At 44.3% G+C, this 26,772-nt stretch overlaps 1 protein-coding gene and 1 pseudogene across 24 annotated transcripts in view; one reads left to right on the top strand and one right to left on the bottom strand.

Moving 5' to 3' along the window:
* Positions 1 to 26,772, top strand: part of PDE4D (phosphodiesterase 4D) — a 1,644,269-nt gene that overhangs the window by 1,578,374 nt on the left and 39,123 nt on the right. For 21 of the 23 annotated variants that reach the window (XM_070056730.2, XM_008262244.5, XM_089313185.1 and 18 more), the window contains one exon: positions 7,816 to 7,928. In XM_070056730.2, the coding sequence (XP_069912831.1) occupies positions 7,816 to 7,928 (113 nt within the window). Of the gene's footprint in view, positions 1 to 7,577; positions 7,730 to 7,815; positions 7,929 to 8,080; positions 8,593 to 26,772 lie in introns of those variants that run through there. The other 2 variants (XM_008262253.5, XM_089313197.1) reach the window with 2 other exon arrangements.
* LOC149122401 (large ribosomal subunit protein eL34 pseudogene) lies at positions 20,245 to 21,335 on the bottom strand (annotated as a pseudogene). The gene has a single exon (XR_016220770.1). The product of XR_016220770.1 is annotated as a large ribosomal subunit protein eL34 pseudogene (transcript).

Here is a 26,772-nt window from a genome sequence, read left to right as displayed (position 1 = left end):
ACAAATCAATGAATTACCCCCAGATAAACAGCCTTTCATATTTCTATCTTTGCCTGGGAGAAATCACATTTTAACCATAAATGAAATCAATGTTAAAAGGAACCTAGGTTTTTGCACAAAGAGATCACTGATTAAAAATCTGTGTAAATTCTACACTGAATTTAGCAGCAAGGTTTTCCTAAAGCAAATATATAAGGTACATAAATGTATTCAGACTGAATCCATACCCCTTACCTGAATTTCCTTTTTTTTACTCACCACCCTAAAAATCATTCCAGGTAACTATTAAGTTTCTGACCCCCAAGGTTTTCCCTTAGTTATTAGTTGATATGCTCACTTGAATTAATAGGATTATTTGCCTTTTTTTTTTTTTTTTTTGACAGGCAGAGTGGACAGTGAGAGAGAGAGACAGAGGGAAAGGTCTTCCTTTGCCATTGGTTCACCCTCCAATGGTCGCCGCGGCCGGCGCACCGCGCTGATCCGATGGCAGCAGCCAGGTGCCTCTCCTGGTCTCCCATGCCAGTGCAGGGCCCAAGTACCTGGGCCATCCTCCACTGCCTTCCCGGGCCACAGCAGAGAGCTGGCCTGGAAGAGGGACAACCGGGACAGAATCCGGCGCCCCAACCGGGACTAGAACCCGGGGTGCCAGCGCCACAAGGCGGAGGATTAGCCTAGTGAGCCACGGCGCCAGCCAGGATTATTTGCTTTTAAGTTGGAGACTTAAGGGGAAAGAGACAATAAAATGGAGGAAGAAGGAAAAGAATCTGCTAGGTTATGAGCAGATTATTTTTAACACAGGTTATTTTAAACTCACATTCCCTCACTTAAGCTATAATAATTACAAGGTTCTTATTATTGTCTCCAATTTATATATGAAAAAAGTGCCAGAAAGATGAGGTGAATCTTTTTAAAAGATTTATTTATTTTATTTGAAAGGCTCAGTTACAGAGAACCTGAGGCAAAGAGAGAGAGAGAGAGGTGTTTCCCATCTGCTGGTTCATTCCCCAGATGGCTGCAACGAGTGGAGCTATGCCAATCCGAAGCCAGGAGCCAGGAGCTTCTTCTGGATCTCCCACTCGGGTGCAGGGGCCCAAGGATCTGGACCATCTTCCACTGCTTTCCTAGGCCATAGCAGAGAGCTGAATCAGAAGTGGAGCAGCCAGTACTTGAACCAGTGTCTATATGGGATGCCGGCACTGCAGGCAGCGGCTTTACCCACTATACCACAGAGCTGGCCCCAAGGTGAATTTCCTGGGATTATGGCCCGTATGTAGTGGAATGGGGATTGGAACCTTCTGCTCTCAAGTTTTCCTTGAAGGAATAGCACTCTTTGTCACTTGGAGCCCTCAACACAAATGTCTGGCTATACCTGGCTCTAAATCCAGTTCCTTGAACAAAAGCCCTCCATATCCTTGCCCTGAATTCCAAAAGCTTTCTTCTCTTTTAGATGCTGTTTCTCTCCAGTGTCAGCTTTGGCAGACATTTCTGCTTCTGGTCTTTAAGCTTAGTCCCTTTGATACATTAAAACAAGAAGTATCTTTAACTCAGCATTTTATGCCTTCTGTAGCTGTATTAAAGACGGGGGAGGAATGAGAAAATTCACATCGTGGAGTTATCTTGTAGGCCAAACTCCTTCTTTTCTCTTATACACACACAGTCCTTGCTGAACAACCAGCATATTTTTCCCTTTTCCTATGTAAAGATGCGCAGATCAGTTCCACCCAAAGCAGACTTCCCCAAAGTCTCACTTTCTGTCCTGAGCTGCCTTATCACTTTCTTGCAGGCAGGCTTCCCATAAAAGAAATTCTGGTGAATACAGTTTTGTTTTGTTTTCCCATCTCATTACAGTATGATTAAAAATTCACTGACTAGAATGATGCAGGAATTGTCTGGTTTTTTAATTTATTTTCATGGTATCTTAAAGGCATACACAGTTACACACACAAGACACACACCATCACAAACACACACACGCAATCACAGATCCACACACACAGGTATCTTCCAATTGCTTGCTTACTCCTGAGGCTCCAAAAGTCAGGAGCCCAGAGCTCAATCCAGGCCTCCCACGTGGGTGGCAGATTTCCAACTGTTTAAGTCATCACCTGCTGTCTCCCAGGATGCTCATTAGCGGGAAGCTGGAATCAGGAGCAGAGCCGGGACTCAAACCCAGGCACTGTCCTGTGGGATGTGGGTGCCCCAAGCAGCAAAGTAACTGCTGTGCTCAATGTTCACCCCAAAAACTGTGGTTTTTAAGAGCAAGAAGCCTCCTCCCTTCTCAGGTCACACTGAGCAGTTCTTCTATTCATGTGTGACATATCTGAGGAACATATGCCCATTAAGTAAGGATCTTAATATAGACATTATCTTACGTAAGGATAATTATCAGGGAACTAAATGGCCTATAAATTACTTGATTTTATTCTAGTAATAATATGGACAAAGATAATGGTCTTGCTGACTTCAACCTTGCCTCCTTCAATCCCATTTATTGCACAGTCCTAGAATTTTCCATTTACAATAAAATCAGATTGTGTATCACAAGGCACTCAGTATCACTCAGTGATTACCCTTAAAAATGTAGTCCAAAGCTCCTATCTTCAGCTACCAGACAAAACTTGCATGGCCAGTGTCTGAGGATTTCTCCAGCCTCTTTCTGCCTGAACAAGGCTCTACTCCTGACCGTTCCTTTTTCAAGACACACGTCCACATACATGTGTTTGGTTGACCATAGGTCCTTTGTGTACCCATATCATTTTCTCTTAAAAAATCCTTCCGACCCTTGTGTCCCATTTCATTCTGTAGGACTCAGTCTTTGCCCATTCTACTTCTGCCCGAGTCTGGATTAAACAGCCCTTTTTTATGTCCCATAGTCCCAGTGCTTCCTTCTCACAGAGCACTCTCTACAGTGTGGTCTACAGGAATCTAGGCTTTCCTTGGGTAAGGGACACATTAACTTGGTCATTTTTTTTTTTTTTTGCAGATTCTACTAAAGTACATGATACGTACTTGGTGCTATATAAATGTTGAGTTACTGATGGGAAAAGAAGTCAGTGAAACCCAATCCTGTGTGTATTTCATTTAAAAAATTCTACGAGAGCTACAGGCAGCACTAGAAAAAAAATGTAGATAGTAGGAAGATTAAAAATACTCACAAAATTATGCACATCTTCCCTTTGGAAGTTATTTGAAGTACTGAGTGAAATTCTATATATTTTGTAAGATTTTAAAATACTTCAAAACAAGAGCATGATGCCAGAAATACACTTGGAAATGAGAGCAGCTTGCCACTGGCAAGCTCTGCTTGAACCTGTTGTATGTACACATTGAAAGAGAATCCAAGGCCTTCATGTATTTCCCATCAGATAAAATGTATAGAGGAAAAAAGTTAAGTCAGCAAAAGTCAGAGCGAACCTGCACACATCTTTCATTGCAGCAAAGTCAGAGAGTCACTAGCTCAAAGTAACCCATGGTGAAATAAAAATCATTTCCTCCAGTTCTATCCCACTTCAGAAGCTATCAACCCCTTCCTTAGGAAGAAGGAATTTGGGTGGGAATCAAGAGAGAGAAAAACGACACTTGGTTAGTAAGATATATATATATATAGTTAAGTATTTGTACTTAGGAGCTATTTCATGGAGTTGTTTTAATTTAAAATCAATTTGAATCACTGTTATTATTTTTATTATGATTATTTTTCTAATTAAGGGCAAAGCAAATGGTGCCCAAAGCAAGTATTGACTTTTTGCACTTTTTCTCTTCATTTACACCATGAGAACTGTCTAGGAACTGTGGCACTTACACAGTCCTTTAGCCTTTCCAGTGCTGGCAAGGAACCAAGCCCCACCCCCTCTGCAGAGAGGGTGCTTTTACCTCAGTGGTCAGCATCTCTGTGAGCTGTGGGCAAGCAGAATGAGCTACACATGTCACAAGAAGGCGACCTCAGCCTCCAGCCAGCTGTGGTGGCTCCGAGGCGGTGACTTCTTTCCTTGGCAAAGGGAAGCTGCTGCCTCAGCATCTCCCCCTGGAGCTCCTGGCACGGTGTCAGGCCATGTGTCAGGGGAACCCTTGCTCGCATCACAATGACGGAAGCCAAGTGCTGGCCGGCAAGAACTGAGGACTGTTTGTTCACTGAAGAGCCCCAGCAGAACCCCGGGTGTTACATAGTTCAAGGGTGTCGAAGTAAAGGGATGTTACTGCAGGAGAGACTTCCAAAGGCTCAAGTTATTCCTTGGTTGCTTTTCCAGAGCCCTTCTGCTGACCTTTGTGGAATTTACTCAATAGTCTGTACTTGGGTAAAAGTCAAAATTAACTGCCTCACTGTTTTTGTGCTGCTAGCTGTAGATGGCATTAGGTGTGCTCTTTGGAGTGGTGACTCAGTTTCCTGTAGGATAGCTGGCAACTCCACATTGAGAGGTTGAGGGGTTTTTTTGGTTTTGTTTTGTTTGGGGTTTTTTGTTTTTTGTTTCTGTGTGTATGGTTTTTTTTTGTTTTTTTTTTTGTTTTTGTTTTTGTTTTTTTTTTTTTGGTTAAGGATGAAAAGGTCAGTTACTCAATGTCTTAGAACATTTGGGGTTAAAATTCCTAAAATGGAACTTTAATAGTGATCTTAAAACTGTGGCTAGGCATATTGCCTACTAACCTTGGAACTTAAGTAATATTCTCAGCCCTATGCTACTATCAACAATAATTCTTTGATAGTTTTATCAAATAAACTTGTTTACTCTGTTGTTTGTAATGTCCTGACTTGGAAGTAGTTATGCTCAAGGTCATTTTTTTCATTCCTCAGATTTATACAATGTATGCAGAAGATTTAGAAGTCAAAATACAAGTACACACCACATTATAATTGTACCCAAATCCTGCCAAATGACTAATCTATGCTTTAGACATAAAAGGGATGTTCTGAGTTTCATAGTCCCTTTTGTCACTGCAGTCCCTTCTTAAGAGCAAATTCTGTACAAGAATCTTAAGTGCACCATGTCTTAAAGCATTAACCTGACACTTGCCTGAATTATTTTTCCACATTAAAAAATAAAGAGTGAAATACAATATGTGGAGCCACGACCTGGTAGGTCTGGGACAAGGATTTGTATCGCTGATTTCTGGAGAGCTTTGGGAAGTTGATGAAGGTGGTGATGGGAGGAAAGGGGTGCGTTTTATTTATGTGCTGGGAGTCCCTGGGGCTCAAGCTTTGAGACAGTTGCAGGGCAGGGGAGAGGAACATAGGAAGTGGAGCCTTAGAGGGGAAGGTGGCTTCCTGCTGTCTGCTGAAACCAGTGGCTGAAAAGATGGCCCTGGACAAGTGCCAGACACACTGGCTGTGTTTCCTTAACCCCCTGGATGTGCTCACTGTGCACAACTCAAATGAGCAAAGAAAAGTTAAGTTCCTGCCCCCCTTATGTATACAGTAGAGAGAGGGAGAAAACAAAACTATATGCCAGATGCACTGCTATGGTAACCAGGTAGTTACGTTCACATATGGGAGGTTTTCAGTGAAGTGAAAATGCTTGTGTTACAACAGGCTGAATTATTGTTTTTGATCTGTAGGGTATGAGATTACAAGGGACTTTCTATGCCTGTGTGGAATGTTTCATTTTTGTAGCAAGCATGTAATATTTTTATATTCTTGTGATCAGGAAGAACTGGAAGTGTATTTTACACTTACCAAAAAGTATCCTAAAGGTTGTTCTCCTGGTTAAGAAAGAAGTCTTCAGCTAAGTCCCATACACCTGGCAAGGTTTAGGGAGTTGCTTGTTCACCTGAAGTATAGGTTTAGAAGTTGATGTAAAGAGAGAGAGAAATAGGGAGGGAAAGAGGGAGGAGAGAGGGAGAGAGAGAGAGAGAAATGAGAGGTAAAGGGAAATTTTAAGCTAGTCTCAGAGTGAACAGCAAACACTCCAAGATCCTAGATAACAACAAGCCACGTGGCACATGTAACAAATACTTTGAAAGTTACTGGAACCTTTACAAATTTTATGTTAAAACCTATCTGAAAACTACCAGGAGCCTGAGATCCAATCCATGAAATTCTTTGTTCCCCCAGATAGAGTATGGAGTCTAAATTTCAAGGGCATAATTTCTCCACCAATACTTGTCCGTTGGAAGACAAAAGGTTTGCAGTGTCGTCTTTGTCGCTGACAATGGCCAGGTTTTAAAAGATGAACGTGCTGGGCGGTTTGCTTCTGTCCCCCCACGCCAATGGTGAGCCGCTCTCAGCGCACAACTGACCAGCGGAGGGAGAGTGCCCAGGGTCCCCGGGTCTAAATAGAACCCTCTACCCTCCGAAGCCTGTGGGTTTAGAACGTCCCCTTTTCTCCCCTTTGTAGTTCGCTTGGCGCGTGTTTGTAGTTTAGCCAGGCCTGGTGGCCAGAAGCACCCTCGCAGGCTCTTCCTTGGCACCACGAGCCCGCCGTGGGCTCTTGTGCAATTCCACAAAGGAAGCGCGTATGCAGGACACGTGTGGAACGCTCCCTGCATGTGGCGCCTTCACGTTGCTGTTCCTTTAAGATAACTCTTAGGCAATCCTGCTCCAAAAAACGCAACATACTGTCAAATCTCTGAATGCCGAAGCGTCCAGACCCCAAGATACTGTCTGTCTGGTTTGCGAGTTTATGTCCACCCCCAAATCTAAGTCTGGTACTTTTTAGAAGCTGCGCTGGGCGGTGGAAGAGCCAGGTGTTTGTAGAAATGCCATTATCCTAAATCCTCAGAAACCCTAAAGCCCTAACTAACCCCTCGGGCACGGCTGTGCGGACCCCAGCAAGCTTTATTCGTGGCGCCCGCCGCGCCCTCCCGCAACACCTTGAGGAGGCCGAGAGGTTCTGGCAGCCAGGGCCACCGCGAGGGGCTGCGCGGCCCGGCGGGGCGCGCAGGGTCCCCGCGGGGCAGGTGCGCGGCCGCGCGCGCCTGCGCGCCGGGTCCCGCTGGAGCCCCGCGGCGGGCGCGACCCCGGGCGGCGGGCGGCGGGCGCTCCACGCCGGGTTTTCCGCCGGTCTCCCTGCGTAGACAGCCCCACAGCCGCCCCACAGACACACACGCTCGCGCCTCTCGGGCTGCGCTTCATCAAAGCGAGCGGCCCCCGGCTGCGCGGGGGTGATGTCGCGGCGTAGTGGCGGGGCTGCAGGGGACGCGGCGGGTGGCGCGGCCGGGCTTTTGCAATTCGGAATGTCTTTGTAAGGGGGTTGAGGAGGAGCCAGACAGCGCCGCGGGCCGCGAGGGGCGTGAGGGGGAGTGTTCCCGGAACGCCGCGGCGATGGAGCCGCGCTGCGCCCTCCGCCCCAGGACTTGAGAAAGAAAACAGGAAACGTGGTGGCCGCGCACCCAGCTGCGGCTGATTCACTCGCTTCGAGGCCCGTGGGGCCGGGGGGGACGAGGGGCCCGGGCCGTGGACCAGACGCTCCTCCGCGAGCCGGCGCCCGGGCGCGCGCGCGCCTCCCTCGCCGCCGCCGCCGCCGCCGCCCTCCGGAGCGGAGCTCGCTCCAGGCCTTGGAAGCCGGGCCCGCCGCGCCGTCGAAAAGTCGCCTCGTGGGCTTTCCGCGTCAAAGTTGGCCGGCAGCACTTGGCGCGCCCTCCCGGAGGCCGCCCCGCGACGCCACGCTGGAGAGACGGTGCCCGCCCGAGGCCGGCCGCCCCGCCAGCGCAGCCTTGGCCGCCGTGGCGCTGCGGTGCCGGGCACTATGAAGGAGCAGCCCTCATGTGCGGGCACTGGGCGTCCGAGCATGGCGGGGTACGGCACGATGGCCCCCTTTGAACTCGCCGGCGGCCCCGCGAAGCGCCTGAGAACTGAGTCCCCCTTTCCCTGTCTCTTCGCAGAGGAGGCCTACCAGAAACTGGCCAGCGAGACCCTGGAGGAGCTGGACTGGTGTCTGGACCAGCTAGAGACGCTGCAGACCAGGCACTCCGTCAGTGAGATGGCCTCCAACAAGGTAAGCTCCCCGCGCCGCGCCCCCGGACCCCCGGGTCCCAGGCCCCGGGAAGCCGCCGGTGCATGTGGCCCCGGGAAAAATAGTCCGCAGAGGTTTGGCACGCTCCGTGCCCTTTGCCTCGGACGGGCGGCAGCCCTCCGCCTCTCTTCCTTCACACCACATAGGGGCCCCGTTCGCGAAAGCGACTTTGACGCAGTTTGAGTGCCCCGAGGACCCGGGATTCCCAAGTGACACTTCGTCCTTGCTGCGGCAGGCCAGTGGGGTCCGCGGGGCATTGCACAGGTGGAGGTGTTCTTGGGATGCCCGGAAGGAAGGAAGAGTTGCCGGGCGTGAAGGCAATCACCTGGACGTCACCAGCTGTCCCCACTCCCAAGTCAGGAGTTCCTCGAACGTGGAACCTTCGCCTTCCTTCCGTCTCGTGGTCAGGGTGCCCTGGAAGAACGCAGCCTTCACCCTCTCGGTCGGCATGCGCAGGGAACATTGGCCAAGTTAGAAGGCTCGAGGGTTCATTACTTCCGTTGCCGTTATTCTTGGGAGAGCGAGTCCCAGTTTGCTGGGGTCGTGGACTTGCAGGGAGCCTGCGGGGCTGGGCACATAGCGGAGTTTAGGGGGCTGAGAAGGAACCTGCAGCCTGACCCGGCCTTAAGGTAGCCTGGAAGGCCAGGTAGGGGCTTTTCAAGTTTTGCCGTATTCTTTGCAATTCCTATTCCTCTTTGCCTTTAGTTATGCAAGGAAATAATGGGATTCTGTATGTTTTTAATGATTCTTTGGCTGAGGGAGCAGGAAAGGCAGACGGGATGTGCATCTTGGATGCAGATGGCCCGTGGCTTCAGCCAGTAAGGACTGGTGGTGACTTTGTGTGGCAATTAGTGATAGTGGCCCCATAGAGACCTCTAAGTATGTGTGGCCACCTATTTGCAAGGTCAGTTAGGTTATCCCATTTTACTGTTTATCTGTGTGCTCTTTTTCAAGGAGCGATGGCTTTTTAAACCTAGCCATAGTTTGTGTCCCACTTGTTTTTTCTTTTGCAGTTTTATAACAATGTCATGCCAGTTGATTGCCTTGTCTGTTCACATTGGTCGTGCAGATAGCATTGTTAGGGTTTCCCCAGACACTGCCTGCAGGTGCCAGTCGATCTACACGCACACTGAACCTCCCCGTTTGCATCCCAGTTGAGCAGATGTATGTTTTGGTCATTTGGGCCTCGTTTGTAAGTCTGGTGTGGCTCCCGCTTAGAATGACTGGTGACTACTTTCTTACGTGGGGCTCTTACTCCCTGCGCTGGCATTAGCTGCCATTGTTCTCTTGCGGCTAACAAATTCTTAGTTCTAGAAAATGGGATTTGTTTTTCCTTAATCAGACTCTAGTAGCAATAGACGAGGCTGGGCACCCATAGTGTCCTACACGGTGAATGAGACCATTCTGCCGTGCACCGGAGTTCTTGGTTGTCTGGTCTGGTTGATTCTGGGTAGCAAAAAGGAAGAGCAGACTGATAAGGCACTTGGCCATGGAAGCATTTGCTTTATGTTTTCAGGATGATTTGATAATACCTTTTCGGCAGAATCAGCCTGAGCAGCTACAGATTACTTCCCCCTCAAGTCCATGTTCTTAATGATAAGACCTAGGTCTGAATTTTAAAATTAATATGAAGTTTGTTAAGGTTGTCAATGACTTCAACTATCAACCTACACCTTAGGATTACAAAATGTTTAAGTCACGATGGTTGCTCAGATTTTTTTTTTGAAAGGTATCAAATAAAAGTTTTTTGTTTTCTCAATTTTTATTGTGAAGGCCCTGAAAATAGACCATTAGTTACTTAGAGGTTTAGGATGGCAAGTGATTTTATTTGGTTGAAGTGACTTACAGGTAAAGTGAGGAAGTACTTTTTCAAAACATCATTGTAGCGTGTTTATGTCTTATGGCTGAAAGATGACTGACGTAAGACTTATTTTTAAAATTAAACTTAGGTGAGCTGAATCTGTTGCTTCAAACTTTTAATGCCTGAGCCATTCATTTTTTTAAAACTCATTCCTAAGTAAGTGTTAAGCTCCTGTGACTTTTATAGATGAAAAAGGATTAGTGTAGGAAAGACAAAAAAAAGGTTTTAGTAAAAGTTGTAAGGTTCCCCTTCTGCTTGACCACAGGGACTGAAATAAACCGCCTCCAGGTGGGTAAACTGAGGAAACCCCTGGGAGGGATGCTGCACTCAGCCTCAACTGCAGAAGAGGAGAATTTACATCACAAGTCCTCTCCCTTGTTTCACATCTCTCCAGTGTGAGAGAGAAGTCTGAAACGTTGCTTTTTGGCTATGCATTTTATTGTCATCCACCTTTATCAGTGTTTTCTGTTTTATTCTTTTTGCCTTTGAAAATAATGGTAGTTTTCTGTGTGTGTTTTTTTGTTTTTTTTTTTTTGTCTTACGAGATTTCTTAAACACTTACTTTAATCAATTTGAAGCACAAGAGCACAGTGGGAACTGTTAAGAGATCGGGATTTTTAAAGTGATGCTAGAAAATATTTATTGTAGAGATGGATTTGGGTGTTAGAAGAGGGAAATTGATTTCACAAATCCATTTTAAAAATTGGGTTAAATTACTCATCTATTAAAAAAAAAAGAAACCTAATCAGTTAGCAGTTTTTGATGCTTTAGAAGCTATTAGCCATATTTCCTATATTGGAATTATAATAGTCGTACTGCTTGTTGATGATATTGAGGCAGGAAAATTATTGAATTCTTGTTCAAGGCCAAGATCTGTCTCACACGTGGAGTAAGATTCCAGATGGCATTTGAGTGATTAAATCTACAGTATTCACCCTCATAAATACATTAATCTACCTTAGATTTGTGCAGATTTCCTTTTGAAACTCATTGGTACAATTGAGGGTAATTTTCACGAGGTCTCAATGCTTTGGAAAACAGATCTGAAAGTTGAATCATGGTTTTGTTCCTTATTAGCCGAATTACATTAGAAAAATGACAAACTTTCATCTTGAGTTTTCTTGACATAATATGAGTATGATAACTGTTTTGAAAGGTCAGAGTTAAGAGTACAAAAGTATGTATATACAACAGCCAGCTAAAACAGTGTCTGAGAATGGAAGACACCATACCTGTTGTCACTGGTATTATTTGGGGGTTAAGTCCAGACATTATTGGTTGCCTATTTGACTAGAAAAAAAGTGATCATTCCGTCAAAATTATGCTAGACGTTTTCAGTTTTGTGACTTTTCACAGTATAATTCTTAGAGAACTATCTTTGAGTACACATTTCCATGTTGTGAAGTATGCTTAAATTTTATTGACAGTTTCTTTGGTGTAATACAGACATACACATTTGAAGTTCTAATTTAGAAGTTTAGTCTTCTCTTGAATTCCAGACAGAGGAACTAAATACTTTTTTGTTTTTTTTTCTAAAGCCGAAAACCCAGCGCTCACTACTTTTTTGAGCGTGTAAAACACGATGTGGATTGGTGGGGCACGTTTCCATCCCTCGCGGTGGATTTCACAGAGCTCAGGCATCTCTTGAGTAAAGTACAGAAGACTTTGACGGTGCTTTTGGCTACCTTTCTCTTTTGTAAAGTGCATCAGATGGGGGCGGCAAGGAAGGCAGAGCAGGGGGCTGGGCCTTGGGGGCTTTCAAGGATGATGCTTTATCCTTTGTGACCCCGTAATGTACGTCTCATCAGTGCATGTGCAGGGGTGTTTGAAGGAGAAAACGAAATCATTTTGAGTCTCCTCTGAAGTGGTCCTCTCTAGGAATGGATTTCATTTCTAATCTCTCCTGCTGGGGGCCGTTCCAAGGCCTGCCATTGCAGGACACTACTGGGCTTCAAGCTGAAAAGTCTGTCTTGAAGTTAGGATTCATGCATCTTTGTAAGAGACTTCACCTTTCTTCCTAGCTCATTCAAAATGTAGTTAGGGCAGCTCTGTAGATGTGCTCATGACTTCCCCATGGAATTTATTGTCTCTGGTTTTTAGCAAACATCCCGGACTACGTTTCTGTTGCCTATAAATTAAATTCCTTCTCTGGGGAGCTGTGGCTCCATGCCTTCTCTGGCTGCTCCCCCTGCTGCTTTGTGGTAGTCAGTGCATAACAAGACACCAGCACTTTCCAAGACCTTTGTACTTTTTCTTAGGGGCAGGAGAGGTGCTGGAGTGAATATAGGATATTCTTGGAAGAGACGAAATCGTGACGTACCTCACCATGATGCAAGCAAGATAACTCAGAGCGGGAATAACCTTTGGCTAATGAGTCAGGAAAAAGCATTTTAGTTTTATAGAGAAAATGGGAACTGTTCTCTACATTAAACTGTTAAAACTTAGATAAAATAATTGCTGAGTTCACAACATACCTAAAGAGAAACTTTAAATTTTAAAAGGAAATATCTTCTGTAAGTGTGGAAACTGAGCTTCCTGATGCTTGAGTGTGGAGGTGTGGTGTGTCGCATGTGTGGTTTGTTTTTGTTTTTGTTTTTGTTTTGTTTTGTTTTGTTTTTTGACAGGCAGAGTGGACAGTGAGAGAGAGAGAGAAAGGTCTTCCTTTTCCGTTGGTTCACCCCTCAATGGCCACTGCGGCCGGCATGCTGTGGCCAGCGCACCGCGCTGATCCGAAGCCAGGAGCCAGGTACTTCTCCTGGTCTCCCATGGGGTGCAGGGCCCAAGCACTTGGGCCATCCTCTACTGCCTTCCCTGGGCCACCGCAGAGAGCTGGACTAGAAGAGGAGCAACCAGGACTAGAACCTGAGGTGCCTGTGCCGCAGGCTGAGGATTAGCTTAGTGAGCCGCGGCACCAGCCGGCATGTATTCTTTTATCCACTGCATAAACTTACATATAGCACTGTAAACTTAATTTGAAGGAGTGGGAATTCTTTTATAATCATTGCTAGGGAGAAAGAAGTGCTTTATTTTCTTTTAGGAAGATTAGGAAGAAGGAAACACCTTTTTAAATATTTATTTTATTTAATTTGAAAGGCAGAGTTAGAGGAGAGAGCAAGAGATAGGGAGAGAGCTTCCATTCACTGATTCACTCCCCAAATGGCTGTAACAGTGTAGATTGGGCCAGGACAAAGCCAAGAGCTTCATCCAGGTCTCCCATGTGGATGGCAGGGGCCCCGTTACTTTGTCCATCTTTCTCTGGTTTCTCGGGCTGACTAGCAGGGAACTGGAATGGAAGTAGAGTAGTCAGGACTCAGACCAGCGCCCATATGGGACGCTGGCATTGCAAGCACTGGTTTAACCCACTGTGCTAAAATTCCAGCTCAGGAAACTTTGAGTGGAAGTTTTTGTTTCATTGAGTAGGAGGGCCCTTGACTTTAACTTTACAAGGCATTAGTGATTAAAAGACATCTTCATTTGTCTCTCTTGTTATCAACTCTACTCCTGTGTCAGTGTTTGGTCCCAGAAAGTCTAAATATCCCAAACATCCAATTATCCAGAACTTCTAATAAAACAATCATTATTAGAAAAAATGCTATCAGTTATTATGGTTTGTTTTAAAAAACAGTGACAACTTTGAGAAATCTCCATTAAAAAAATAGAAAATGTAAGTCTTGACTCAGATAAAATTGTACTTTCTCAGTATTATGGATAGATTAAGCAGACTTTTTCTTTGTTCTCCTAAGTAGTGAGGATGGTGGATAATACTTCATTCCATTTAAGATCTCTGTGATAATCTTGTAGATGGTGGTAGCTATTAGTTAAGGTACACATATATGATAGCTAGGAAATGCTGATAATGCCACAATATTTAGTTGATCCATAAAATATGTAGAGTCTGGTTTGCTCTTTTTCAGCAAGGAGCACCAACTCTGTTAAAGCTACAAGTTGCTGTTTTGTTTTGGTGGCAGCATTGCTCTGTCAGGGCAGTAATTCTGTCCCTGGCTGCTTGTGGTTATTAAACTGACAGAGATCTTTGTAGAAAGCAGAGATCACTGACCCTGTATTTTAATATTTGTACTAGTTTTAAAAGACATTTTAAGAAGGTGTTTTCTTTTATTCACCTAAGAGGGATGAGTCTTGATTGTTGCTTAAACAGCAGTTCTTCTGTGTTCATTAGAAAATTAGTGAAATGAGGTTATCAACAATGATTGATAATAGATTTATTAGCCTTTAGTATTAGAGACTACTTTGAATAGATTTATTTATTTAAAAGGCAGAGTTACAGAGAAAGAGGGAGAAAAAGGGGGGGAGAGAGAGAGAGGGAGAGCAACAAGCTCTCCCATCTGCTGGTTCACTCCCCAAATGGCCACAACAGCCAGAGCTGGACCAGGCTGAAGCCAGGAACCAGGAACTCTTCCAGGTCTCCCAAATGGATGCAGGAGCCCATAGATTTGGGCCATCCTCTGCTGCTTCCCCAGGTGCATTAGCAAGGAGTTGGATCAGAAGAAGTAGAACAACCAAGGCTCAAACTGGTACCCGTATGGCCCCCATTAATCTCTGCCACAGCCCCGGCCCCTACTGCTTTGTCTTCAAGAAGCCATGGTAACTTGTGGTTTAGTATTCTGAGACTTGTGTTACTGTTTTCCTGTGCTTTCTCTGTGCTGAGGATGAGTGAGCTTTACTCCTGGGCCTGGAGTTTGCAGCAGTGATACTCATGGCAGCTTTGTAAAGTGGAAAGAACATTGAGGTTTTTCAACAGGCAGCCCTGGTTTCAAATTCCCATTCTGATGTTTCCTAGCTAATATTTTGGGCCACATGCCTTACCTCTCTGAAGCTCAGCTTTTTTCATTTATAAATCGGAATAGTAAAGGGGGAAAATAAAGTTGAGAAGTTGTTGAGAGCATTAGTTATGGTTCTACAAAGCTCCACCTGATGCGTGGCACATACTGGATGCTGAGTCAATTACATGTGCCCGCCCGTCTAGAATAAATACAAAAAGAGATTGAGAAAAACCCTGTGTCTTATACTCTTCCAGTGTAAGAACAGAATGGCTTTTTAGAAAACATGAGCCATTCTCTTCCATAAGAAACATTACAGATTAGGTTTGCTCAAACTTTGTCATTTCCATGTATATTCATACTTGCTATTAAGTGTTTTAATTTAATATGATTTATTTTTAAAAGTAAATGCCCACTTAATCAGCTCATCCTAAGCAGTGCTATGCATGAAAAAATGGGTTTGGTGTTCTAGTGATATATTTTGACCTACATTAGAATTGACAAAAGGAGAAAACCTTTATCAGTATACCACTCCTAAGGCAGTTTGCTTATGTTTATTAGACACTGTACATACTTTTAGACAAACTATTATAAATCAGCAAGAAAATTTTTGAGTCATTTTTTGTTAGAAAAATGTTTCTTTTTACACAAGCTATGGTTTTTCTTTGCAATCAATGGGATTTCTCTGCTGGAAGAGAAAATGTCTAATTTCTTCAGCAGAAATCTCCTGTTCATTAAATATTCATTTCTTAGGCAGAATGCCCAGGTTGGATTTATTCTCTGCTTCTTACTAAAGGTCAGTTGGAGTCCTCTACCTTCAGTGCTTCAGTTTTTCATCTGTTAAATAGTTGCCATGATGATTTAATGCATTAAAATATGAGAATGGTCTAGACCAGGAGCGGGGAACATCCAGCCCACAGGCTGTAGAAGCCCCACAGAATTCATTTGGTCTGGCCTTGCCTGGGACTTGAAATTCGATAAATCTGTAGCAGGCTAATTTTTAAGTTGATAATTTTGTGTGGCTAGCAAGTGATGTTATAAGTATCCAGATGGCCTGCGGCAGATAAATGGTTCCCCACCGCTAGTCCAGGCCAAATCAGGAACGTAGTAGTAGTCTTTCTTTCCCCCAATGACCGAACAGAACTGGCCTTTCTTATTTTGGGAGGTGAGAGTGGGAGAGGTTTGTTTGCCTTCTTGGTTCCTGTCTCCGAGCTTCCAGGTGACCTGCTGATGTTGAAAACTACCGAAAGAGGATTGAGCACAGTATTGTCCTGTGCCCTTCTTCCCATCAGGAGTGCTTACAAAGCCAAGTTTCGGATTTGTATGTTTTTTCCTATTATATTTTATTTACCTTTGTTTCTTTGTATAATTGTCAGTACAGCTCATCAAGCTGGCCTGAGGTTTTATTAGAATGAGTATCTAGAAACTTTCTAAGCTTTTCCTAACAGAAATGCGTAAGACTGTGGAGAGGAAGAGTCAATCCATCTTTTTTCCCCACACATGAATGTATCTCTGTTGTTCTTCTGAATGAGACCAGAGGTAACCCAGGCACAAAATCTGTTATTAATATTTAATGTTAAGGGAAGTATATTAAGAAGGTAGCTGCACTCCAATCTACCTCTCAACACCTTAGTCTTCTAGGTTACCACAAATATCTCCTTGCTCTGTCAGCTAAGGGCCCTAGAATCAATGAAACCACAATACCCATGAGAATACCTGGCACCCATATTTTGGTTTGACTGTCATTCTCCAGAGAGAGCTGATTGTAGGGACCTGAGCAAGAAATACACAGGATGAGCCTGGAGCACCTTGTATTGCCATAAAGTCAGGATGTGCTCAAAGCAACACTGCCTGCCGCTGATGGGGATACAGCAATGGGATGTGGGAAGAATTGTGGAATGATTTAAGCAAATAATGAGAATGATAATGTAGTATTATAACCCAAAGTATAAAATATATACCAACGTGACTTATGGATATTGACAGCTGATTTACAAGTAATTAAATGGAGGAAAATCTCTCAAGAATAATTTCAGATAACTTACATAGGTAGTGCGTCTTCCATGGAAGAAATCATAGCTCTGTAGTCTTTAAATGTAGGCCGTGCCATGATGACCTCCTTGCAAACAACAATAGGGAAAGGAGGAAAGCAAACTGTATGGTGACGAGATCTGTGGAGTTATCTCAGCCAGGTGATCAAGGCCAACACTGATAGTGAGAAGCCATGTACCCATGATGTGGTCTGATGAAAATGACATTTTATGCGTGTAATTTTGTTACCAAAATGTCTAACTCCAATTTAGCCATAAGAAAAATAGATAAAATCCTAATTGGCTGGTATTCTTCAAAATACCTGACCAGTACTTCTCAAAACTCTCAAGGGCATCAAAAACAAGGAAAATCTGAGAATCCCGTGGCAAAGGGGAGCCTGAAGTGACAGGACGAGTAACTTTAACATGTCCTAGATGAGATTCTGGATCACGGAAACCACATTAATTAAAAACTAAGGAAATCTGAAGTGTGGACTTGAGTTAATGGTCTATCACTGGGGCCGGTGCCGTGGCTCACTTGGTTAATCCTCCACCTGCGGCGCCAGCATCCCATATGAGCGCCGGTGCTAGTCCTGGCTGCCCCTCTTCCAGTCCAGCTCTCTGCTGTGGCCTGGGAGGGCAGTGGAGGATGGCCCAAGTGCTTGGGCCCTGCACCGGCGCGGGAGACCAGGAGGAAGCTCCTGGCTCCTGGCTTTGGATCCACATAGCTCCATCCGTGGTGGCCATTTTGGGGGGTGAACCAACAGAAGGGAGACCTTTCTCTTTGTCTCTCTCTCACTGTCTAGCTGTCAAAAAAATTAGTATATTAGTATTGGCCCAATAATTTGTAAAATGTACCATGGTAATATAGGATATTACTGATAGGGGAAACTGGGTGTTGAGTACATAGGAACTCTCTGTAATAAGTTCTCCCTAAATCTAAAACTGTTCTAAACAAATTTTAAAAATCTTTACTATCCTTTAAGGTTTATCTGAAATGCTACCTCTCTCTCTCTCTCTCTTTTTTAATAAATTTATTTGAGAGTTGCAGAGAGAGGAGGAGCAACAGAGAGCAATCTTTTCATCTGCTCTTTCATTCCCCAAATGCCCACAACAGCTGGGACTGGGCCAAGTGGAAACCAGTAGTCCCGAGCTTTTCCTAGGTCTCCCACATGGATGCAGGAGCCCAAGCACTTGGGCCATCTTTGAAGCTTTCCCAGGCTCATTAGCAGGGAGCTGGATTGGAAGTGAATCAGCCTGGTCTCGAACCAGCACCCATATGGGATGCCAGCATCATAGGTGGAGGCTTAACCTGCTACTCCAAAACACCGGCCCCATGGGATGCTACCTCCTCTTTGGAGCCTTTGTCCTGTCTTCTGACTCCCACTCCCGGGCCCCATAAATGGATTTAATGTCTTTTTCCATTAACCTTCTATAGTGTTTTATTTGTAATTCTCCAAACTCTAAGTACAATACTTTTGACCTTGTTTTATTCTTCTGACAAGGCTGTCTACACCATGTTTAACTCAAATCCAGTGAATGTCGTTGTGTCATTTTATAGTCAGTCACTATTACTGGGTCCAGGAGGCATGATGCTAGTTCATGTAAATGCTGTTTCTTATCTTGCATTGATAATCTTAGAGTCTGAGCATTATAGTCCATGGAAGGTGTTCCTCTCTTGTTAACAAGAATCCTGAGCGTTTTCTGCTTAAGAGCCATAGTTCTGCTTATAGATATCATTTCTCAGAAATTTAGTAAAACATTCTATAGCACTCCCATCTCTGTAAATTAAAAGTTTATAGCCACAGGCAAAAGCCATACAGGTTATCCTCTTGGCCTTAAGTTGTCTTGTCTCCTCTGTAACTCTTTTAGCAATAACATGCTTACTGTTAGTCTGTTCCAACTGAAAATGACCTGTTCCTGAATACTTTCCCTGCTAGCCTGGGAAGAAAGGATGTGTTTATTGGCCTTTGCCTGTTAGAGAGTATTCTGTGAAGTTTTGCCCAGGGCGTGCTTGGGTTCCCATCAGCATCTTTGGTCTGCTGCACTGTAATCCCTATGTTGGCAGCCTCTGGCTTTTATTACTGGCAGGCAGTGCACTGTGCAGACATAGGCACCATAATAGGAAACACCTCGGCCTGTCATAAACAGGTCTGAAGAGGAGAAGGCAGAGGCGTGACGGGGATGTGTCCATAGCAACCAAGCAGAGATGTGGCTGCCATATTGAAGTAAGTGCAGGCTGATGTCTGCCTTTTCCATTTCAGAAAATAACTGGCTGAATTCAGGCTGTGTTCCCTGAACGTAGCAGTGTGTTGGTTGCTTTGTTTTTATTTTGGACTTAAACATGAATAAAGACATCTTGAAGAAATAATACTCTTCAGCATGTTTGGAGAAATGTATCATAATATTTTCCTTTTATTCTTTTTTAATTCTCCATGATCATTCCAGTCCAAACCACCAGAGCAGGAAGCACAGATAGTTCATGTCAGAGGGGAATTAGAGGGAAAAAGGAGGATCTTGCAAAAGACAAATGATTGTGTGTCTTTTTAAAGAATTATAAATTATGCCAGATTACACAGAATTGCAAAGAAAATGCTTCTTAGGTGACTATATTGTTTATGCCTTTACATCACTCCGACTCTCAGGAAGAAAGTACGTTCTTTAATCAAGAAAAATTGTGTCTTACTTGTATATTTGCTAGTTTTTTCTTTCAAGTTTCACAAAAAGAAGAATGAACTACAATTTTAGTGATGGGCTCTGTAGCAAGAATTTTGGGAGAGAATTGTGGTTTTTAATAAAGAGATACAATTATGAGTGTTTTAAATTTATATGGGTGTCCCTTTGTTACGTGCAAGGAAGCCCCATTTCACAAAAGGGATCAACAAAGCAACAATTCTTTTAAAAATGTATAAAAATTAAGTTTAGGAACTTCTTTCGAGAGGTTTGCTCATAGATTAGATATTTGATGAATATTTGATTAGTCCTTACTTTCCTTTTTTTTTTTTTAAACTAAACGTGTATCGTCAACTTAAACAAAATAATAATGAAACCAAGTAACATTGTCTTTGATACATATTTTGATTTTTCCTTCCTTCCTTCCTTCCTTCCTTTTCTTCCTTTTCTTCCTTTTCTTCCTTTTCTTCCTTTTCTTCCTTTTCTTTCTTCCTTTTCTTGAGGTAGAGTTACAGACAGTGAGAGGGAGAGATAGAGAAGGGTCTTCCATCCGCTGGTTCACTCCCCAAATGGCCGCAATGGCCGGAGCTGCGCTGATCCGAAGCCAGGAGCTTTCTCCAAGTCTCCCACGTGGGTGCAGGAGTCCGAGGACTTGGGCCATCTTCTGCTTTTCCAGGCCATAGCAGAGAGCTGAATGGGACTAGCGGCCGAGACTAGAACCGGCGCCCATATGGGATGCCAGCGCTGCAGGCAGAGGATTAATACCTACTGTGACAGGGTGCTGGCCTCTCTTTGTCTTCTTAATCTTGTTTTCAGTGTGGTTTCTTCAATCTCCTTAAGAGTATGTGATAATTTTTAGTATATAATAAATCTTTTGTTAGAGATACATGTATTTTTAAATTACACATCAGGAAAACTAATTTTTTTCCTGGAGATTGCTTTTTGGACTTAAATCCTTTTTTTTTTTTTTTTTTTTTTTAAGATTTATTTATTTGAAAGGCAGAATTAAAGAGGAAGAGAGAGAGAGACAGAGAGGTCTTCCATTCGCTGGTTGACTTCTCTAGTGGCTGCAATGCCTGGGCCTGGGCCAGGCCAAAGCCAGAAGTCTGGGTCTCTCACATGGTTACAGAGGTCCAAACACTTGGGCCATCTTCTGCTTTCCCAAGCCATTAGCAGGGAGTTGGATCGGAAGTGGAGCAGTCTGGCCTCAAACCAGTCTCCATATGGGATGCCTGCTATGTCAGAACACTGGCCCCTGGGACCTAAACGATAATTTTTGTCTGTGTAGTGGCAGTGAGCAGTAAGATGACTAAATGATATATAAGAAAAGATGAAAAAAAGACAAACTGAGCCATCAGTCCATGTATGAGAAGAGTGCAATAGGAAAATCAATTACTTGCTGCCCTTTGGCCTTATTTTTAAGTATTTTAATATTATCTGCATGATATTTACGAGTAAGGTTTGAGTACAGTTGGTCAGGGAACACCAGCGTACACCTTACCTTCTCGCGTAAGGCACAATCCTAGCTATTTCCTCATACCTCAAACCTTAAATTTCTAATTTAGTCTCAGAAACTATATACTACATGCCAAACTGTATCTTATTTTTAAATATGAAAAACTGAAGCTGTCTTACACTTGTCCAAAACTCATAAGCTTCTCTTTTGTAAAATGGTTTTTAATTAAGGCTTCATTTTTAAATTTTAGCTTTCTGACTCTCTGCATGTGCCTTGGACACTTCCACAGCAACGTTCCGCCCCTGGATAAGGAAAACACGCTAGATCCTGTCATGGATTTCGCACACGAGGAACCACCATTGGCCCTGCTGATGTGGTTTTTCATTTTCCACAACCTCAGAAGAACTTGAGGTTTCAAAGCACAAACCCCTCAAAGTCGGCTGAGCACATTCCGCATGCGGATGGAGGTGCTTTCCCAACTTTCTTAGTATAAAGGAACAGAATTCTATTACCAGCGGTTCAGAACGGTCTGGTTTTGTTAGGGACTCTGTTATAGGAAAGCCTACAGCTGTAGATGAAATGCTGGACCATTCTGAGTGTCTCTGTACATCATCCTGGGAGAGCCTTATGCTTCCTTTTTTTTTTTTTTTTTTTTTCTTTTTTTTTTGACAGGCAGAGTGGACAGTGAGAGAGAGAGACAGAGAGAAAGGTCTTCCTTTGCCGTTGGTTCACCCTCCAATGGCCGCCACGGTCGGGGCACCGCGCTGATCCGAAGCCAGGAGCCAGGTGCTTCTCCTGGTCTCCCATGGGGTACAGGGCCCAAGCACTTGGGCCATCCTCCACTGCACTCCCTGGCCACAGCAGAGAGCTGGCCTGGAAGAGGGGCAACCGGGACAGAATCCGGCACCCCGACCGGGACTAGAACCCGGTGTGCCGGCGCTGCAAGGTGGAGGATTAGCCTAGTGAGCCGCGGCGCCGGCTCTTATGCTTCTTAGTAAGTTGAAAGAGAGCAGGAGAAAAAGCATCAGGGGAAGGTGATTTAGAAGGACTACTATGTCCTCCCATGCTGCATTTTCACAAGATTAACAAGTGGTAGCTTTTTAATTTCATGTGCACTAGACTCCAAATTAAGAAAAACAATTTCAGCAAAATACAATTCTTAGAGGAACATCCCATGATGTGTCTTGTTTGGCCTTCTTCTGTAAGTCGTATCAGGATGGAAGCAAAACCAGCCTGGCTCCTGCCTACTAGGAGTCTGACAGTGAGAGTGTGTGTGAGGTTGGGAGACAGCCTAGCAGGCAGGGTCAGACCACCAAGTGACTAAAGCAGATCTGAGGTTCTAAGCAGGAGGAGAATTTAGGGCTGAGAGTGGCATGAAACCTTATTGATGGTGGGGAGAGTGCCAGGAGGTGGAGAAAGTATAGGATAACTCCACCAGCTTCAGGGTCTTAAAAATAGCCTGTTACTGTGAAGTTGCCTCTGTTGGGAAGGGAAAACAGACCATGGATAGGGTAGGGGATGAAGAACGAAGGAAAGAAAGGTAGAGAGAAAGAGGGCATTGAATAGAGTGAAATGAGGAAACGCAGGAGCGAGAGAATGCAGAATGACGGGGCTTGCTAGGGCCAGGGTCCTCTTTGGCTGGAGGAAAACTGACCAGGTCTTGCTCCTGTCCCCTTTCCACCTCCGAGTTCCTATGGTGAAATCTGGCTGGAAGGAACCTTGGGGACAGCCTTGAAGAGAGGGAGAAATCCTAGACAGGTCAGCCAGAGGTGTCAGTGTTCAAAAGAGCCTGCTGTGGTGACAGAGGGCGGGCACAGAGCTGGCTGGAGGAGACGTACGGACGTGGTGCATTTCACGGGGCTCAGGGCTTGTTGAGCACTAACAGCTGGCGTCTCCTCTTGTCACCTGTTGCCTCCTTGAGTCATGGCCCAGTAGCAGCATGGGTGGGTTGCCAAATCCAACTCTGGGCCATCCCCTAAGGAACCTGTTGCCCGAGAGTGAAGAAAGGTAATAGATGGACTGGGGAACAGAATGGTACAAGCCAAAATAGGGTGAAAAGAGACTGTGTCAAAGTGAGTATAGGCTGGGCCACCTAGAAGAGCCTAGGGTGTTTCTCAGTTGCCAGAAGAGTAAAGTGGAACAGAATGGCAGATGGAAAACATCAGCCTTCTTGATTCCACTTTAAATCTCTTGAAGTCTGATGAGCTTAGCAGTTTGTCTTCTGAGTATAAATCTGCCCCACACTCGACATGTGACCTTGGATAATTAAATTAATTCAGCCTCTCTGAGCCCCGGCTTTCTCTGTAAATCAGAGCTACATGATCGACCTCACAGGTCTGTTGTGAAAGTTCAATGAGAACTTATGTAAGGACGTAGTAGGATGCACACCCTTGGCAAGTCCTCTGACCTCTCTTGAGTAGGGATGAGGACTAGAGCTATTTTTAAGCTTGAAAGGTCAACTTTATATGCTGTCATATAGGTAACCTCATGCAATTGGAGCCTGAATCAACAGGCCTGGGAGAAAGCTCAGAGTGTGCCTTTGAAATCCTGATACCCAGTCCCAGTGATTTATGGGACCTTACCAGCTTGCAGATGTGATGGCCCACTGAGATTGTTTGCTTTAGTTTTAGCTTGGTTTCCTAGCAACCTATGATGCCATATTTTTATTTACACTCTCGCTGACCACTTCATTATGATCACTTTGAAAGAATCTGAAGGCAACTACAAAAAAAAAAAAAATGTCTCTTAGAGTGGTGACGGGCTTGTATAGATTTTCATTACACTGCGTCTAAAAATTGGTCCTTTGTGCTTTGCTTTTTCCTCAATCTGGATGACCTCCAGCCCCCCCTACTCTCTGTCAGTGATTTTTCTGATTCTATGAAATATTGAGGTTGTGGTTAACAAAAATGTCAAATACCTATCAATATCAGAACACTGTATGTCTTTTCTTGGGAAAAATAGAAACAAGGACCAAAAGAAGACCCTTTAATCAATACAGATTAAAAATGGCACTACAGGTAGGAAATAGAGGAGTGGATGGAATGACCTTGATCGTAGTTCCAGCCCCCTGCTGAGGTCTTAGTCATGAATCTGTCTCTAGCCAAAGCCAGCAAGAGAAGAAACTCCCTAGTGATGTAGTTGTTAGAAGGGTTGAAAATGAGTCACTATGGAGGTGATTGATCACTTTCCATTTTCTACTTGGTGTCAGTCACTTTGCAGAGAAATCAGACTTTGATCTGCTTAATGAAAGTTTTTTTTTCTTTTTTGTTTAATTCGGAAAGTCCTTATAGTTGAGAGATTTGGGAAATCAGCCTGTTCACTTTGTTCATTTTACTGATGAAGTAATAAGGCCCAGGAGAATTAAAGTGACCTAGAACAAAGCAGCCCTGTGTGACTTTTGTCAAAGCTTCTGTCTTGTGGCAAATCAAAACGTTTTGTTGTTGGACATGTGACCCTGATGGTCTTTACTGACATCATCCATTTGGAATGAAATTTTGTTTGGTGTGTCTGTTGTTTATGTTTGATTCTTTACCATTCTTCTACCACTTTCACATGGAAAATAAGTCGCTGGGAGGTTCTTGTTTTAGGTTTGTTTGTTTTTTTTCCTTACCTTTTGACTGCCAATAACCACAATCCAGTCTTGGGATTTCATTGAGGGATTTTTGTTTCAGCCCGGTTTTGTAGGACGTATATCTATGCCAAAGGTTTTTATAGATAAAATGAGCTTTTTTATATATGTGCTTGCATTCAAACATGTTGAAATATAGGTAGGTAGGTAGATGAGTGGGTGGTTAGGTAGATATATAGGGAAAGGGAAAAGAAAGAAGAAAATCCATAGCTAGCCATCTAAGTCAGCCTGCTGAGTGTTAATGAGTGAGAGTAATTCATAATGTTCCTGTCCATCAGAAGAGTTCAGAGTATATTCAACACAGAGGACCATAGCAACTGGGAAACATCCCATAAAAGGTGCAAGGTGCTGCTTAGGTTGGATCTTGAACATTAAGGATCCATGTAAGTTGTTAATGAGTAAAGAGGTAGTATTCCATGGGGAGACAGACAGGGTACAATGGGAGGAATCACTGTGTTCCTAAAGTAGTATTTATGAAATGCATGAAGTTTGATACCTTAAATAAAAGGTTTCTGGGGAAAAAAGAGAAGAAAAGCTTAAAAAAGAAAAAGAAAAAAATATGTGTCCCAAGCAAAAAAAAAAAAACCTTCCTGGACTAGATAATAGCAGATAGCAGATGTGAGACATGCAGATTAGGGCTACCCTGCAGACTGCTTTACGGTTGGGGCTGAGCCATGTGTGCATTGTCCTAAAAATCCTGAAGCCCCCTTGTGTTTGATTATAAGGAAAACAGCAATGATTTTAGAAGGTGAAATCTGGTGGTGCTGTGTTGGGGTCTTAAGCCTGAGGCTGGCCCCTGACCAGCAGGGGACAGTTCAAGCACTCCCCGACGAGGCGAACGGGAGAGGTAAGGTTGACGGGTCAGGCACACCACAGCAAGCACCCGTGAGTTCTGTCGAAGCAGGAACTTCTTTATTGAGGCTTATAAAGCTTACGAAAGACATGCGCAGTAGGGGAGGCAATCAGCGAAAAGGTCATGCAGGCATGGGTGGACCACGCACAGGGGCATATAGGGATCATAGACTGTCCACGTGTCTGGAACTAAAGCGGACCTATCCCTGCAGGTGGTCTGATCTCGCGTAGCTTAACCACAGTGGCAGCAAACACGCCCCCTGAACATCCGCCAGGCGCCATGTTGTTAGGGACTATTTTAGGCAATGCCCAGTAGTGGTGTGCACAGTCGATCATATTGAAGGGAAATTCTGAAAGCAAGAAGGCTGTGTTAGGGAGCTTAGGCACAGAGTGATGATGGCCTGAAGCAGGACGAGAATGAAAAGGAAGGAGAGGATAGAAGAGTGGCAGGGTGGGCGAGATGAGCCAGAGAAAGGCGGGAGCTGCTGAGCCAAATAATAGAAAGACTCATGGTTAGAAAATCAGGAATAAAGGTTGATGGGGGTGGGTGTGACTAGGCCTTCCATTGCCAATGTGGATTTCTGATAAAAAGGCAGGATTTAAGAGTGTTGCCTGAACAGAGTTGATAGTTGAGACTTTAAGACTCATCTGGAAAATGGGAATAAAGATAATGCTTGGAGTTGTTATTAGAAATAAACTGAGTTAATGCCAGCAGAGTCACCAGTACTATCTTTGGCACATAATAGACAATTAGTATTACCTTTTATTATATTTTACTATGGGTTTTAGCAAAAGACGATTTTATGAACTATTAGAAGTGATGCTCTCGAAGCTGTAAAAGCCATCTGCTTGGTGTGTTTTCTTAGTGCCCCAAATGGAAGTTCATATTGTCTAATTCACATACTTCTGTTGCTACAGAGGAAAGTAACAGCCCATGCTATCATTATTCATGGGTAGTTGTTGATTACTCTTTGCAAGGACTGTTCAAGTTGTGTTTTTTACATCACTGGTTAAAGTTTTTTTTAAGATTCTATTTATTTGAAAGACAGGGTTACAGAGAAAGGTAGAGACAGAGAGAGTGGGGCCTGCGCTGTGGCATAGCAGGTAAAGCTGCTGCCTGCAGTGCCGGCATCTCATGGATGCTGGTTCGAGTCTGGGCTGCTCCGCTTCCGATCCAGCTCTCTGCTATGGCCTGGGAAAGCAGTGGAAGATGGCCCAAGTCCTTAGGCCCCTGCACCTGCGTGGGAACCGGAAGGAAGCTCCTAGCTCCTGGCTTCGGATCAGCAGGGCTCCGGCTGTGGTAGCCATCTAGAAAATGAACCAGCAGATGGAAGACCTTCCTCTCTCTCTCCCTCTCTCTCTGCCTCTCTCTGCAACTCTGCCTTTCAAATAAATAAATCTTTAAAAAAGAGAGAAGTCTTCCATCTGCTGGTTCACCCCACAAATGGCCACAACAGCTGGAGCTGAGCTGATCCGGAGCCAAGAGCACCTTCCGGGTCTCTCACCTGGGTACAGGAGAGCAAGGATTTGGGTCATCTTCCACTGCTT

Source organism: Oryctolagus cuniculus, chromosome 14, assembly GCF_051225735.1.
Source record: "Oryctolagus cuniculus isolate XC-2025 breed Fujian yellow rabbit chromosome 14, ASM5122573v1, whole genome shotgun sequence".
Classification (NCBI taxonomy): Eukaryota; Metazoa; Chordata; class Mammalia; order Lagomorpha; family Leporidae; genus Oryctolagus; species Oryctolagus cuniculus.
The sequence above is the reverse complement of the archived record's forward strand: the minus strand, read 5'-3'. Positions and strand labels throughout refer to the sequence as shown.